The sequence below is a fragment of the Pan paniscus genome, chromosome 7 (genome assembly GCF_029289425.2).
Source record: "Pan paniscus chromosome 7, NHGRI_mPanPan1-v2.0_pri, whole genome shotgun sequence".
In the NCBI taxonomy this organism is placed as follows: Eukaryota; Metazoa; Chordata; class Mammalia; order Primates; family Hominidae; genus Pan; species Pan paniscus.
The window spans coordinates 101,550,836-101,567,172 of record NC_073256.2 but is presented as its reverse complement, the minus strand read 5'-3'; the positions used below and the strand labels follow the sequence as shown (position 1 = coordinate 101,567,172).

General features: G+C 50.2%; 2 protein-coding genes across 2 annotated transcripts; both read left to right on the top strand.

Moving 5' to 3' along the window:
• Positions 1 to 7,085: 7,085 nt before the first annotated feature.
• On the top strand, positions 7,086 to 8,033 carry LOC134730898 (exonuclease GOR-like; the record flags this gene model as incomplete). The annotated part of the gene is made up of 1 exon (XM_063606570.1): positions 7,086 to 8,033. A coding segment is annotated over exon 1 (948 nt), but the record flags the coding sequence as incomplete, so codon positions are not given.
• A 7,356-nt stretch (positions 8,034 to 15,389) lies between these two features.
• LOC134730897 (exonuclease GOR-like) lies at positions 15,390 to 16,337 on the top strand (the record flags this gene model as incomplete). Its single annotated transcript, XM_063606569.1, has 1 exon — positions 15,390 to 16,337. A coding segment is annotated over exon 1 (948 nt), but the record flags the coding sequence as incomplete, so codon positions are not given.

The window sequence follows — 16,337 nt, the reverse complement described above, 5'->3', positions numbered from 1 at the left end:
TACCTGTTTTTCTCGAGAGGCACCACAGTGAGGTGGGTGAAGCACTTAGGCTCTGGAGTTAGATATCTGGGTTCAAGGCCAAATTCCACCACTTACTAGGTTTCTAATATTGCACAGATAATGTCTTTGCGCTTCTACCTTTTGATCTTTAAAGTGTGATCAAAAGAGACTTAGACTCCCACATCATAATCATGGGAAACTTTAACAGCCCTCTGTAAACATTAGACAGACCAACGAGACAGAAATCTAAAAAGGATATCCAGGAATTGAACTCAGCTCTGCACCAAGCGGACCTAGGAGACATCTACAGAACGCTCCACCCCAAATCCACAGAATATACATGCTTCTCAGCACCACATCACACTTATTTCCACATTGACCACATAGTTGGAAGTAAAGCACTCCTCAGTAAATGTGAAATAACAGAAATTACTACAAACGGTCTCTCAGACCACATTGCAATCAAAGTAGACCTCAGGATAAAGAAACTCACTCAAAACCGCTCAACTGCATGGAATCCGGACACCCTGCTCCTTAATGAGTACTGGGTACATAACGAAATGAAGGCAGAAAGAAAGATATTCTCTGAAACCAATGAAAACAAAGGCACAACATACCAGAATCTCTGCGTCACATTTAAAGCAGTGTGTAGAGGGAAATTTATAGCACTAATTGCCCACGAGAGAAAGCAGGAAAAATCAAAAATGCATACCCTAACATCACCATTAAAAGAATGAGAGAAGCAAGAGCAAACACATTCAAAAACTAGCAGAAGGCAAGAAATAACTAAGATCCGAGCAGAACTGATGGAGATAGAGACACAATAAACCCTTCAACAAATCAATGAATCCAGGAGCGGGTTTTTTGCAGTGATCAACAAAATTGATAGAGCACTAGCAAGACTAAGAAAGAAGAAAAGAAAGAAGAATCAAACAGATGCAGTAAAAAATGATAAAGGGGATATCACCACCGATCCCACAGAAATACAAACTACCATCAGACAATACTATCAGCACCTCTAAGCTAATGAACTAGAAAATCTAGAAGAAATGGATAAATTCCTGGACGCATACAACCTCCCCAGAGTAAACCAGGAAGAAGTTGAATGCCTGAGTAGACCACTAACAGGCTCTGAAATTGAGGCAATAATTAACAGCCTATCAAGCAATAAAACTCCAGGACCAGACGGATTCACAGCCGAATTCTACCAGAAGGACAAGGAGGAGCTGGTACCATGCCTTCTGAAACTATTCCAATCAACAGAAAAAGAGGGAATCCTCCCTCACTCATTTCATGAGGCCGGCATCATCCTGATCCCAAAGCCTGAGAGAGACACAACCCAAAAAGAGAATTTTAGGCCTATGTCCCTGAGGAACATCGATGGGAAAATCCTCCATAAAATACTGGAAAACCGAATCCAGCAGCACATCAAAGAGCTTATCCATCATGATGAAGTGGGCTTCATCCCTGACATGCAAGGCTGGTCCAACATATGCAAAACAATAAACATAATCCAGCGTATAATCAGGACCAAAGACAGAAACCACGTGATTATCTCAACAGATGCAGAAAAGGCCTTCGACAAAATTCAACAGCCCTTCATGCCAAAAACTCTCAATAAATTAGGTATTGATGGGACATCTCCCAAAATAATACGGGCTATTTAGGGCAAACCCACAGCCAATATCATACTGAATGGGCAAAAAGTGGAAGCATTCCCTTTGCAAACTGCCACAAGACAGGGATGCCCTCTCTCACCACTCCTATTCAACATAGTGTTGGAACTTCTGCCCAGGGCAATCAGGCAGGAGAAAGAAATAAAGAGAAATCAATTAGGAAAAGAGGAAGTCAAATTGTCCCTGTTTGCAGATGACATGATTGAATATTTAGAAAACCCCATCGTCTCAGTCCAAAATCTCCTTAAGCTGATAAGCAACTTCAGCAAAGTCTCAGGATACAAAATCGAGGTGCAAAAATCACAAGCATTCTTATACACCAATAAGAGGCAAACAGAGAGCCAAATCATGAGTGAGCTCCCATTCACAATTGCTTCAAAGAGAATAAAATGCCTAGGAATCCAACTAACAAGGGATGTGAAGGACCTCTTCAAGGAGAACTACAAAGCATTGCTCCACGAACTAAAAGAGGAGACAAACAAATGGAAGAATATTCCACCATCACGGATTGGAAGAATCAATATCGTGAAAATGGCCATACTGCCCAAGGTAAATTATAGATTCAATGCCATCCCCATCAAACTACCAATGACTTTCTTCACAGAACTGGAAAAAACTGCTTTAAAGCTCATATGGAACCACAAAACGGCCCCCACTGCCAACATAATCCTAAGCCAAAAGAACAAAGATGGAGGCATCAAGCTGTCCGACTTCAAGCTACAGTAGAAGGCTACAGTAACCAAAGAGCATGCTATCGGTTGCCGTTTTGGTTACCGTAGACCAATGGAACAGAATAGAGCCCTCAGAAATAATACGACACATCTACAACCATCTGATCTTTGACAAACCTGACAAAAACAAGAAATGGGGAAAGGATTCCCTATTTAAAAAAATGGTGCTGGGAAAACAGGCTAGCCATATGTCGAAAGCTGAAATCGGATCCCTTCCTTACACCTTGTACAAAAATTAATTCAAGACAGAAGAAAGACTTAAATGTTAGATCTTAAACCATACAAACCCTAGGAGAAAACCCAGCCAATACCATTGAGGACAAAGGCATGGGCAAGGACCTCATGTCTAAAACGCCAAAAGCAATGGCAACGAAAGCCAACATTGACAAACAGCATCTAATTACACTAAAGACGTTCTGCATAGCTAAAGAAACTCCCATGAGAGTGAACAGGCATCCTGCAGAAAGGGAGAAAATTTTTGCAATCTACTCATCTGAAAAAGGCTAATATCCAGAATCTACTAAGACCTCAAACAGAGTTACAAGAAAAACCAAACAAGCCCATCAACAAGTGGGGGAAGGATATGAAGAGACACTTCTCAAAAGAAGACATTTATGCAGCCAACAGACACATGAAAAAATGCTCATCAAAACTGGCCATCAGAGAAATGCAAATCAAATCCGCAATGAGATATCATCTCACACCAGTTAGAATAGCGATCATTAAAAAGTCAGGAAACAACAGGTGCTGGAGAGGTAGTGGACAAATAGGAACACTTTTACACTGTTGGTGGGACTGTAAACTAGTTCAACGGTAGTGGAAGATAGTGTGGCGAATCCTCAAGGATCTCGAAATAGAAATACCATTTGACCCAGCCATCCCATTGCTGGGTATATATACCCATAGGATTAGAAATCATGCTTCTGAAAGGACACACGCAGAAGTATGTTTATTGCGGCACCATTCACAGTAGCAAAGACTTGGAACCAACCCAGATGTCCATCAATGATAGACTGGATTAAGAAAATGTGGCACAAATACACCATGGAATACTATGCAGCCATGAAAAAGCATGAGTTCATCCCCTTTGGAGGGACACGGATGAAGCTGGAAACCATCATTCTTAGCAAACTATCGCAAGGACAAAAAAAGCAAACACCGCATGTTCTCATTCATAGGTGGGAATTGAAGTATGAGAACGCTTGGACACAGAAAGGGGAACATCACACACCGGGGCCTGTCATGGGCGGGGGGAGGGGGAGGGATAGCATTAAGAGATATACCTAATGTAAATGACTAGTGAATGGGTGCAAAACACCAACCAGGTGAATCTTGGAAGGCAAAAGCTACTGAATTTAGCGAATTTGTGGAGGCATTCCCAGAAATCAGCCAGGTGAAGTATCACACAACCGAAGACTGCACAACTCCTGTAAGGCAGCACGATGCGGCAAACCCAGACGGCCACTCTTCTCACCCCTCCTCCGTTGGCTGTTCTGGGTAATGAGGTTCAAAAGTCACCTAGGCAACTGCCAAAATAGCTGAAATGGAGTAAGGGCTTCAGGCTGGTGCCTAGCAGAGGTCCACCTGACCCCCGTAAGCTGCTGAACAAGAAGGGCTGCCAGAAATGTCCCCCTAGGGAATTTGGTGGAGACGAAGACCCGCTCACTGGACAAGGGTTCCTCCCAGGAGACGCCCGAGCGGAAGAAACGGGCTGTGAGCCACGCCCTTTCACCCTCCGCTACCCCGCCCTGGGCTGGTGAAGGTGCGCGTAAGGATGAGGACTACTGAGCCCTGAAGAAATAAATCCTTCCCCTTTGACCCCAAGGAGGATTGCCTGTGAGGATCTTCAACGAGTCTACCCGTGTCTAGACACGGGAGCAGGTCTGTCCGGCACAGCACCTCCCTCAAGGAGGAGAAGAGTGTGGAGAAAGGAAACTCAAGTCTGACCATTCTGTCCTGGGAGAGAAGAGGAGGATCTCATCTCTCATCTGTCCAAGCAAGGCAAGGAGACTTTCTCTCATCTTTCCAAGCAAGGCAAGGAGACTTTGTATAATTAGGAAACAAAAAGAATTTAGAAGGAATGAAAGCAGCCCGTAAGGTGCATTCCTAAGGACTGCCCATTGAAACTGACACAATTGCCCTTGTTTGATGAGAGGAATGAGCAGAGCACTGAGGTGGTGAACAGGGATCTAGTGAGACTTTCCCAGCATGTTTCTACCAAAGCTTTCTCTAAGCTTCTCGGAACACTCTCCTAATAAGCAGATGTTTGGCCCTTCAGAAAGTCAACAAGCAAAATGCCTTGAGTGTCCCAAAACACTGATGCCATGATGTTGGCTCCTGACTGGCCTCCTTTTCCTTTGACTGGACCACTGCCACCTCTCGGTAGCCGTCGCTTTGATGATGCTTTGCCTTCGAGGTCATATTGGTAAAGCCATGTTCCAACTTCCGGTTACAATTTGTCAGAGGGATGCGTCAGGATCGTGATCCCTCCTGTTTAAAATTTCCACTGATAGCTCTCGTCGTAACTGCAGCTGATCTGGGCACAGTGGTTTTCACAGCCACTGCAGGATTCATCTCCCACATCTTCTCACCTCTTCTTGAAACAAGCTATACATTCGTAAAGAGTTCATTTCTTTGGGGTAGTGTCCTTAGAAGCTTTTGTGAAAACATCAATGATTTCTTCATTCTTCCACCCAAGCTTCACCAGAAATTTGATGTTTGCTCTTGCTGCAATTTTCGTGGAATTCATGTTGCTCTGATAGGAGTCCTTTTCAGTGGATGTCTCATCCTTCTCAGTGCCTCAAACTCGATCTAGTTCAGAAAGGTTATAAGAAGTTCGGACAAGTTTATTTGAGTGCAAACCAGTGGAAACCCATGCATAGTTTCTTCACCATGTGCATTTTCTATGAACCTTTTGAAGAACCCCTGTGTTGAACATTGCCCAAGTCGTGGGAGAGAAGTGGGTGCGGTCCACTTCCTGTCCTCAATTTGCCCGCAGCGGAGGAGTGCAGAGAGCAGGGAAACGCAACCCCAGAGAGATCCTGCCCTGCAGCATGCAGCAGACTGCTGGCCCAGTCCTGGCTCCATGGGGTGCTGTGTGGGCCCAAGCAAGTTGACCAAACTCCCTGACGCTGAAATGAATCCTAGGTGGCCCAATTCCAGTAGCCATTATAGGACTGCCCTGCAGGGACAGTTAATTAACTCAGGAAAAGCAACCTAGCTCCAAGGTTAGCAACCAGGAGTTCCAGTTGATTCCATTAGTGCACCCCTTGAGGCATTCCCAAGCTGGAGTCTGGTGGAAGATGAGGCTCAGTGTGATTGGATGGAAGCACCAACCTATCAAGGAGAAGTCCCACCCACTCTGCCCTGTGCGTCTATAAAGGCGACGGGTGGCGGCCGCGGCACTCATTGAAGCCGCCAGTTGGGAGAGGAGCAGAGCCAGGCCGGTGCTCCCGAAGGCAGCAAGATGTTGCGAGCCACAGCTCCCTGCTGGTTCCCACCTGGATACCCAGAAGCTAAGAAGGTGGCCGAGGAGGCGGCCCTGGAGGCAAGAAGCCGCCAGTTGGGAGCGGAGCAGAGCCAGGCCGGTGCTCCCGAAGGCAGCAAGATGTTGCGAGCCACAGCTCCCTGCTGGTTCCCACCTGGATACCCAGAAGCTAAGAAGGTGGCCGAGGAGGCGGCCCTGGAGGCAAGAAGCCGCCAGTTGGGAGCGGAGCAGAGCCAGGCCGGTGCTCCCGAAGGCAGCAAGATGTTGCGAGCCACAGCTCCCTGCTGGTTCCCACCTGGATACCCAGAAGCTAAGAAGGTGGCCGAGGAGGCGGCCCTGGAGGCAATAAGCCGCCATTTGGGAGCGGAGCAGAGCCAGGCCGGTGCTCCCGAAGGCAGCAAGATGTTGCCAGCCACAGCTCCCTGCTGGTTCCCACCTGGATACCCAGAAGCTAAGAAGGTGGCCGAGGAGGCGGCCCTCGAGGCTCCAGAATTCCCCCTGCCCTCTCATCAGCCTGCCCAGAGCTTCGGGCTCCGGGTGCCCCAGATGCACAACCAGGCCTCCGCATTTGTGGACATCCAGGCGGAGCCCCAGAACAGGGGTCCGGCGGTGCCCCCAGCGTGTCCCAAGGTGGTGACGGAGGCGTGCTACTTCCCTGCACAGAGGGGATCGGCCTGCTGCTTGCCAGCCGCCCCAAGGCTGACAGAGAGGCCCTCGGGAGTCCGCATCTCAGCCCCCAGGAAGAGGAAGACGATCGCCCAGTCTTCCAGCCCTTGCTTGGTCACAGGTTGCACAGATGCCAAGAGAACCCGCGTGGCCAGCAGCAGCCAACGCTCCAGTGGCTCCAAGGTCGGCAGACAGCCAGGGAAGATGCGCAACAGGTCAGGGATGGCATGCAAGACCACCACCACCATCAGCTCTAAGCGAATCGTCCGTCGTCCATCCTTACCGAGTTTGAGGAAACCTATTGTCCTCCGAAGGTCTGGGTGCAAAGTCGCCACCGTCCTCCGCCGAGGCTATCTCCAACTGTTCACCGAAGAGTGTCTCAAGTTCTGCGCCTCCAAGCAGGAGGCCGAGGAGAAGGCGCTGAACGAGGAGAAGGTGGCCTACGACTGCAGCCCCAACAAGAACAGGTACCTGAACGTGGTCCTGAACACCCTCAAGAGACTGAAGGGCCTGACCCCCAGCTCCATGCCGGGCCTCAGCAGGGCCGCCCTGTACAGCCGCCTCCAGGAGTTCCTGCTCAGCCAGGACCAGCTCGAGGAGAACGGCTACCCCTTCCCGCACCCCGAGCGGCCCGGAGGCGCCGTCCTCTTCACTGGCCAGGGGAAGGGGCCCGGCGACTCCTCCTGCAGGGTCTGCTGCCGTTGTGGCACCGAGTACCTGGTGTCCTCCTCGGGCCGCTGTGTACGCGACCAGTTGTGTTATTATCACTGGGGGCGGGTCCGCTCGAGCCAGGTGGCTGGAGGCCGGGTTAGCCAGTACACCTGCTGTGCAGCTGCTCCTGGCTCTGTCGGCTGCCAGGTGGCAAAGCAGCACGTGCGGGACGGCCGCAAGGACAGCCTCGATGGCTTCGTGGAGACCTTCAAGAAAGAGTTGTCCAGAGACGCTTATCCAGGAATCTACGCCTTGGACTGTGAGATGTGCTACACCACGCATGGCCTAGAGCTGACCCGCGTCACCGTGGTGGACGCCGACATGCGAGTGGTGTACGACACCTTCGTCAAGCCCGACAACGAGATCGTGGACTACAACACCAGGTTTTCCGGAGTCACCGAGGCCGACGTCGCCAAGACGAGCATCACCTTGCCCCAAGTGCAAGCCATCCTGCTGAGCTTTTTCAGCGCCCAAACCATCCTCATCGGGCACAGCCTGGAGAGCGATCTGCTGGCCCTGAAGCTCATCCACAGCACCGTGGTGGACACGGCCGTGCTCTTCCCGCACTACCTGGGTTTCCCCTACAAGCGTTCCCTCAGGAATCTCGCGGCCGACTACCTGGGACAGATCATCCAGGACAGCCAGGACGGCCACAACTCCAGCGAGGACGCAAACGCCTGCCTGCAGCTGGTGATGTGGAAGGTCCGACAGCGCGCCCAGATCCAGCCACGCCACCGGTCCGCCTCTCCCGCCGCCCTGGCCTGTCCTTGGCCCCAGGCCCCTTCCACAACCGCCATCAGTCCTGAGAGCTCACCCTGTCCACCTCGCCGCAAGGCCAAAGAAACCGGAGCAGTCGACGGCAGGAGAGGGCAAAAAGCCAAGAGTAACCCCAACCGGCCACTCCCAGTCCCCCGGAATCCCTGCCGCGGACCCTCGGGCCTGTCCCCATCCCTCTGCCCTTCCCAGACCTCTGTCCTTCCACTAATCGCCTCCCGCAGCACCGAGCCGCCACTCCCAGTCCCCCGAGTCCCTGCCGCGCCCCCTCGCGCCTGTCCACATCCCTCTGCCCATCCGAGACCTCTGTCCTTACACCACTAGCCACCCATCGTGGGACTTCCATGGCCTCTGAGTACAAGGCCAGCCCCCCGGCCCACCAGCTTTCTGAATGTGTGCTTACCTGTTTTTCTCGAGAGGCACCACAGTGAGGTGGGTGAAGCACTTAGGCTCTGGAGTTAGATATCTGGGTTCAAGGCCAAATTCCACCACTTACTAGGTTTCTAATATTGCACAGATAATGTCTTTGCGCTTCTACCTTTTGATCTTTAAAGTGTGATCAAAAGAGACTTAGACTCCCACATCATAATCATGGGAAACTTTAACAGCCCTCTGTAAACATTAGACAGACCAACGAGACAGAAATCTAAAAAGGATATCCAGGAATTGAACTCAGCTCTGCACCAAGCGGACCTAGGAGACATCTACAGAACGCTCCACCCCAAATCCACAGAATATACATGCTTCTCAGCACCACATCACACTTATTTCCACATTGACCACATAGTTGGAAGTAAAGCACTCCTCAGTAAATGTAAAATAACAGAAATTACTACAAACGGTCTCTCAGACCACATTGCAATCAAAGTAGACCTCAGGATAAAGAAACTCACTCAAAACCGCTCAACTGCATGGAAACCGGACACCCTGCTCCTTAATGAGTACTGGGTACATAACGAAATGAAGGCAGAAAGAAAGATATTCTCTGAAACCAATGAAAACAAAGGCACAACATACCAGAATCTCTGCGTCACATTTAAAGCAGTGTGTAGAGGGAAATTTATAGCACTAATTGCCCACGAGAGAAAGCAGGAAAAATCAAAAATGCATACCCTAACATCACCATTAAAAGAATGAGAGAAGCAAGAGCAAACACATTCAAAAACTAGCAGAAGGCAAGAAATAACTAAGATCCGAGCAGAACTGATGGAGATAGAGACACAATAAACCCTTCAACAAATCAATGAATCCAGGAGCGGGTTTTTTGCAGTGATCAACAAAATTGATAGAGCACTAGCAAGACTAAGAAAGAAGAAAAGAAAGAAGAATCAAACAGATGCAGTAAAAAATGATAAAGGGGATATCACCACCGATCCCACAGAAATACAAACTACCATCAGACAATACTATCAGCACCTCTAAGCTAATGAACTAGAAAATCTAGAAGAAATGGATAAATTCCTGGACGCATACAACCTCCCCAGAGTAAACCAGGAAGAAGTTGAATGCCTGAGTAGACCACTAACAGGCTCTGAAATTGAGGCAATAATTAACAGCCTATCAAGCAATAAAACTCCAGGACCAGACGGATTCACAGCCGAATTCTACCAGAAGGACAAGGAGGAGCTGGTACCATGCCTTCTGAAACTATTCCAATCAACAGAAAAAGAGGGAATCCTCCCTCACTCATTTCATGAGGCCGGCATCATCCTGATCCCAAAGCCTGAGAGAGACACAACCCAAAAAGAGAATTTTAGGCCTATGTCCCTGAGGAACATCGATGGGAAAATCCTCCATAAAATACTGGAAAACCGAATCCAGCAGCACATCAAAGAGCTTATCCATCATGATGAAGTGGGCTTCATCCCTGACATGCAAGGCTGGTCCAACATATGCAAAACAATAAACATAATCCAGCGTATAATCAGGACCAAAGACAGAAACCACGTGATTATCTCAACAGATGCAGAAAAGGCCTTCGACAAAATTCAACAGCCCTTCATGCCAAAAACTCTCAATAAATTAGGTATTGATGGGACATCTCCCAAAATAATACGGGCTATTTAGGGCAAACCCACAGCCAATATCATACTGAATGGGCAAAAAGTGGAAGCATTCCCTTTGCAAACTGCCACAAGACAGGGATGCCCTCTCTCACCACTCCTATTCAACATAGTGTTGGAACTTCTGCCCAGGGCAATCAGGCAGGAGAAAGAAATAAAGAGAAATCAATTAGGAAAAGAGGAAGTCAAATTGTCCCTGTTTGCAGATGACATGATTGAATATTTAGAAAACCCCATCGTCTCAGTCCAAAATCTCCTTAAGCTGATAAGCAACTTCAGCAAAGTCTCAGGATACAAAATCGAGGTGCAAAAATCACAAGCATTCTTATACACCAATAAGAGGCAAACAGAGAGCCAAATCATGAGTGAGCTCCCATTCACAATTGCTTCAAAGAGAATAAAATGCCTAGGAATCCAACTAACAAGGGATGTGAAGGACCTCTTCAAGGAGAACTACAAAGCATTGCTCCACGAACTAAAAGAGGAGACAAACAAATGGAAGAATATTCCACCATCACGGATTGGAAGAATCAATATCGTGAAAATGGCCATACTGCCCAAGGTAAATTATAGATTCAATGCCATCCCCATCAAACTACCAATGACTTTCTTCACAGAACTGGAAAAAACTGCTTTAAAGCTCATATGGAACCACAAAACGGCCCCCACTGCCAACATAATCCTAAGCCAAAAGAACAAAGATGGAGGCATCAAGCTGTCCGACTTCAAACTACAGTAGAAGGCTACAGTAACCAAAGAGCATGCTATCGGTTGCCGTTTTGGTTACCGTAGACCAATGGAACAGAATAGAGCCCTCAGAAATAATACGACACATCTACAACCATCTGATCTTTGACAAACCTGACAAAAACAAGAAATGGGGAAAGGATTCCCTATTTAAAAAAATGGTGCTGGGAAAACAGGCTAGCCATATGTCGAAAGCTGAAATCGGATCCCTTCCTTACACCTTGTACAAAAATTAATTCAAGACAGAAGAAAGACTTAAATGTTAGATCTTAAACCATACAAACCCTAGGAGAAAACCCAGCCAATACCATTGAGGACAAAGGCATGGGCAAGGACCTCATGTCTAAAACGCCAAAAGCAATGGCAACGAAAGCCAACATTGACAAACAGCATCTAATTACACTAAAGACGTTCTGCATAGCTAAAGAAACTCCCATGAGAGTGAACAGGCATCCTGCAGAAAGGGAGAAAATTTTTGCAATCTACTCATCTGAAAAAGGCTAATATCCAGAATCTACTAAGACCTCAAACAGAGTTACAAGAAAAACCAAACAAGCCCATCAACAAGTGGGGGAAGGATATGAAGAGACACTTCTCAAAAGAAGACATTTATGCAGCCAACAGACACATGAAAAAATGCTCATCAAAACTGGCCATCAGAGAAATGCAAATCAAATCCGCAATGAGATATCATCTCACACCAGTTAGAATAGCGATCATTAAAAAGTCAGGAAACAACAGGTGCTGGAGAGGTAGTGGACAAATAGGAACACTTTTACACTGTTGGTGGGACTGTAAACTAGTTCAACGGTAGTGGAAGATAGTGTGGCGAATCCTCAAGGATCTCGAAATAGAAATACCATTTGACCCAGCCATCCCATTGCTGGGTATATATACCCATAGGATTAGAAATCATGCTTCTGAAAGGACACACGCAGACGTATGTTTATTGCGGCACCATTCACAGTAGCAAAGACTTGGAACCAACCCAGATGTCCATCAATGATAGACTGGATTAAGAAAATGTGGCACAAATACACCATGGAATACTATGCAGCCATGAAAAAGCATGAGTTCATCCCCTTTGGAGGGACACGGATGAAGCTGGAAACCATCATTCTTAGCAAACTATCGCAAGGACAAAGAAAGCAAACACCGCATGTTCTCATTCATAGGTGGGAATTGAAGTATGAGAACGCTTGGACACAGAAAGGGGAACATCACACACCGGGGCCTGTCATGGGCGGGGGGAGGGGGAGGGATAGCATTAAGAGATATACCTAATGTAAATGACTAGTGAATGGGTGCAACACACCAACCAGGTGAATCTTGGAAGGCAAAAGCTACTGAATTTAGCGAATTTGTGGAGGCATTCCCAGAAATCAGCCAGGTGAAGTATCACACAACCGAAGACTGCACAACTCCTGTAAGGCAGCACGATGCGGCAAACCCAGACGGCCACTCTTTTCACCCCTCCTCCGTTGGCTGTTCTGGGTAATGAGGTTCAAAAGTCACCTAGGCAACTGCCAAAATAGCTGAAATGGAGTAAGGGCTTCAGGCTGGTGCCTAGCAGAGGTCCACCTGACCCCCGTAAGCTGCTGAACAAGAAGGGCTGCCAGAAATGTCCCCCTAGGGAATTTGGTGGAGACGAAGACCCGCTCACTGGACAAGGGTTCCTCCCAGGAGACGCCCGAGCGGAAGAAACGGGCTGTGAGCCACGCCCTTTCACCCTCCGCTACCCCGCCCTGGGCTGGTGAAGGTGCGCGTAAGGATGAGGACTACTGAGCCCTGAAGAAATAAATCCTTCCCCTTTGACCCCAAGGAGGATTGCCTGTGAGGATCTTCAACGAGTCTACCCGTGTCTAGACACGGGAGCAGGTCTGTCCGGCACAGCACCTCCCTCAAGGAGGAGAAGAGTGAGGAGAAAGGAAACTCAAGTCTGACCATTCTGTCCTGGGAGAGAAGAGGAGGATCTCATCTCTCATCTGTCCAAGCAAGGCAAGGAGACTTTCTCTCATCTTTCCAAGCAAGGCAAGGAGACTTTGTATAATTAGGAAACAAAAAGAATTTAGAAGGAATGAAAGCAGCCCGTAAGGTGCATTCCTAAGGACTGCCCATTGAAACTGACACAATTGCCCTTGTTTGATGAGAGGAATGAGCAGAGCACTGAGGTGGTGAACAGGGATCTAGTGAGACTTTCCCAGCATGTTTCTACCAAAGCTTTCTCTAAGCTTCTCGGAACACTCTCCTAATAAGCAGATGTTTGGCCCTTCAGAAAGTCAACAAGCAAAATGCCTTGAGTGTCCCAAAACACTGATGCCATGATGTTGGCTCCTGACTGGCCTCCTTTTCCTTTGACTGGACCACTGCCACCTCTCGGTAGCCGTCGCTTTGATGATGCTTTGCCTTCGAGGTCATATTGGTAAAGCCATGTTCCAACTTCCGGTTACAATTTGTCAGAGGGATGCGTCAGGATCGTGATCCCTCCTGTTTAAAATTTCCACTGATAGCTCTCGTCGTAACTGCAGCTGATCTGGGCACAGTGGTTTTCACAGCCACTGCAGGATTCATCTCCCACATCTTCTCACCTCTTCTTGAAACAAGCTATACATTCGTAAAGAGTTCATTTCTTTGGGGTAGTGTCCTTAGAAGCTTTTGTGAAAACATCAATGATTTCTTCATTCTTCCACCCAAGCTTCACCAGAAATTTGATGTTTGCTCTTGCTGCAATTTTCGTGGAATTCATGTTGCTCTGATAGGAGTCCTTTTCAGTGGATGTCTCATCCTTCTCAGTGCCTCAAACTCGATCTAGTTCAGAAAGGTTATAAGAAGTTCGGACAAGTTTATTTGAGTGCAAACCAGTGGAAACCCATGCATAGTTTCTTCACCATGTGCATTTTCTATGAACCTTTTGAAGAACCCCTGTGTTGAACATTGCCCAAGTCGTGGGAGAGAAGTGGGTGCGGTCCACTTCCTGTCCTCAATTTGCCCGCAGCGGAGGAGTGCAGAGAGCAGGGAAACGCAACCCCAGAGAGATCCTGCCCTGCAGCATGCAGCAGACTGCTGGCCCAGTCCTGGCTCCATGGGGTGCTGTGTGGGCCCAAGCAAGTTGACCAAACTCCCTGACGCTGAAATGAATCCTAGGTGGCCCAATTCCAGTAGCCATTATAGGACTGCCCTGCAGGGACAGTTAATTAACTCAGGAAAAGCAACCTAGCTCCAAGGTTAGCAACCAGGAGTTCCAGTTGATTCCATTAGTGCACCCCTTGAGGCATTCCCAAGCTGGAGTCTGGTGGAAGATGAGGCTCAGTGTGATTGGATGGAAGCACCAACCTATCAAGGAGAAGTCCCACCCACTCTGCCCTGTGCGTCTATAAAGGCGACGGGTGGCGGCCGCGGCACTCATTGAAGCCGCCAGTTGGGAGAGGAGCAGAGCCAGGCCGGTGCTCCCGAAGGCAGCAAGATGTTGCGAGCCACAGCTCCCTGCTGGTTCCCACCTGGATACCCAGAAGCTAAGAAGGTGGCCGAGGAGGCGGCCCTGGAGGCAAGAAGCCGCCAGTTGGGAGCGGAGCAGAGCCAGGCCGGTGCTCCCGAAGGCAGCAAGATGTTGCGAGCCACAGCTCCCTGCTGGTTCCCACCTGGATACCCAGAAGCTAAGAAGGTGGCCAAGGAGGCGGCCCTGGATGCAAGAAGCCGCCAGTTGGGAGCGGAGCAGAGCCAGGCCGGTGCTCCCGAAGGCAGCAAGATGTTGCCAGCCACAGCTCCCTGCTGGTTCCCACCTGGATACCCAGAAGCTAAGAAGGTGGCCGAGGAGGCGGCCCTCGAGGCTCCAGAATTCCCCCTGCCCTCTCATCAGCCTGCCCAGAGCTTCGGGCTCCGGGTGCCCCAGATGCACAACCAGGCCTCCGCATTTGTGGACATCCAGGCGGAGCCCCAGAACAGGGGTCCGGCGGTGCCCCCAGCGTGTCCCAAGGTGGTGACGGAGGCGTGCTACTTCCCTGCACAGAGGGGATCGGCCTGCTGCTTGCCAGCCGCCCCAAGGCTGACAGAGAGGCCCTCGGGAGTCCGCATCTCAGCCCCCAGGAAGAGGAAGACGATCGCCCAGTCTTCCAGCCCTTGCTTGGTCACAGGTTGCACAGATGCCAAGAGAACCCGCGTGGCCAGCAGCAGCCAACGCTCCAGTGGCTCCAAGGTCGGCAGACAGCCAGGGAAGATGCGCAACAGGTCAGGGATGGCATGCAAGACCACCACCACCATCAGCTCTAAGCGAATCGTCCGTCGTCCATCCTTACCGAGTTTGAAGAAACCTATTGTCCTCCGAGGGTCTGGGTGCAAAGTCGCCACCGTCCTCCGCCGAGGCTATCTCCAACTGTTCACCGAAGAGTGTCTCAAGTTCTGCGCCTCCAAGCAGGAGGCCGAGGAGAAGGCGCTGAACGAGGAGAAGGTGGCCTACGACTGCAGCCCCAACAAGAACAGGTACGTGAACGTGGTCCTGAACACCCTCAAGAGACTGAAGGGCCTGACCCCCAGCTCCATGCCGGGCCTCAGCAGGGCCGCCCTGTACAGCCGCCTCCAGGAGTTCCTGCTCAGCCAGGACCAGCTCGAGGAGAACGGCTACCCCTTCCCGCACCCTGAGCGGCCCGGAGGCGCCGTCCTCTTCACTGGCCAGGGGAAGGGGCCCGGCGACTCCTCCTGCAGGGTCTGCTGCCGTTGTGGCACCGAGTACCTGGTGTCCTCCTCGGGCCGCTGTGTACGCGACCAGTTGTGTTATTATCACTGGGGGCGGGTCCGCTCGAGCCAGGTGGCTGGAGGCCGGGTTAGCCAGTACACCTGCTGTGCAGCTGCTCCTGGCTCTGTCGGCTGCCAGGTGGCAAAGCAGCACGTGCGGGACGGCCGCAAGGACAGCCTCGATGGCTTCGTGGAGACCTTCAAGAAAGAGTTGTCCAGAGACGCTTATCCAGGAATCTACGCCTTGGACTGTGAGATGTGCTACACCACGCATGGCCTAGAGCTGACCCGCGTCACCGTGGTGGACGCCGACATGCGAGTGGTGTACGACACCTTCGTCAAGCCCGACAACGAGATCGTGGACTACAACACCAGGTTTTCCGGAGTCACCGAGGCCGACGTCGCCAAGACGAGCATCACCTTGCCCCAAGTGCAAGCCATCCTGCTGAGCTTTTTCAGCGCCCAAACCATCCTCATCGGGCACAGCCTGGAGAGCGATCTGCTGGCCCTGAAGCTCATCCACAGCACCGTGGTGGACACGGCCGTGCTCTTCCCGCACTACCTGGGTTTCCCCTACAAGCGTTCCCTCAGGAATCTCGCGGCCGACTACCTGGGACAGATCATCCAGGACAGCCAGGACGGCCACAACTCCAGCGAGGACGCAAACGCCTGCCTGCAGCTGGTGATGTGGAAGGTCCGACAGCGCGCCCAGATCCAGCCACGCCACCGGTCCGCCTCTCCCGCCGCCCTGGCC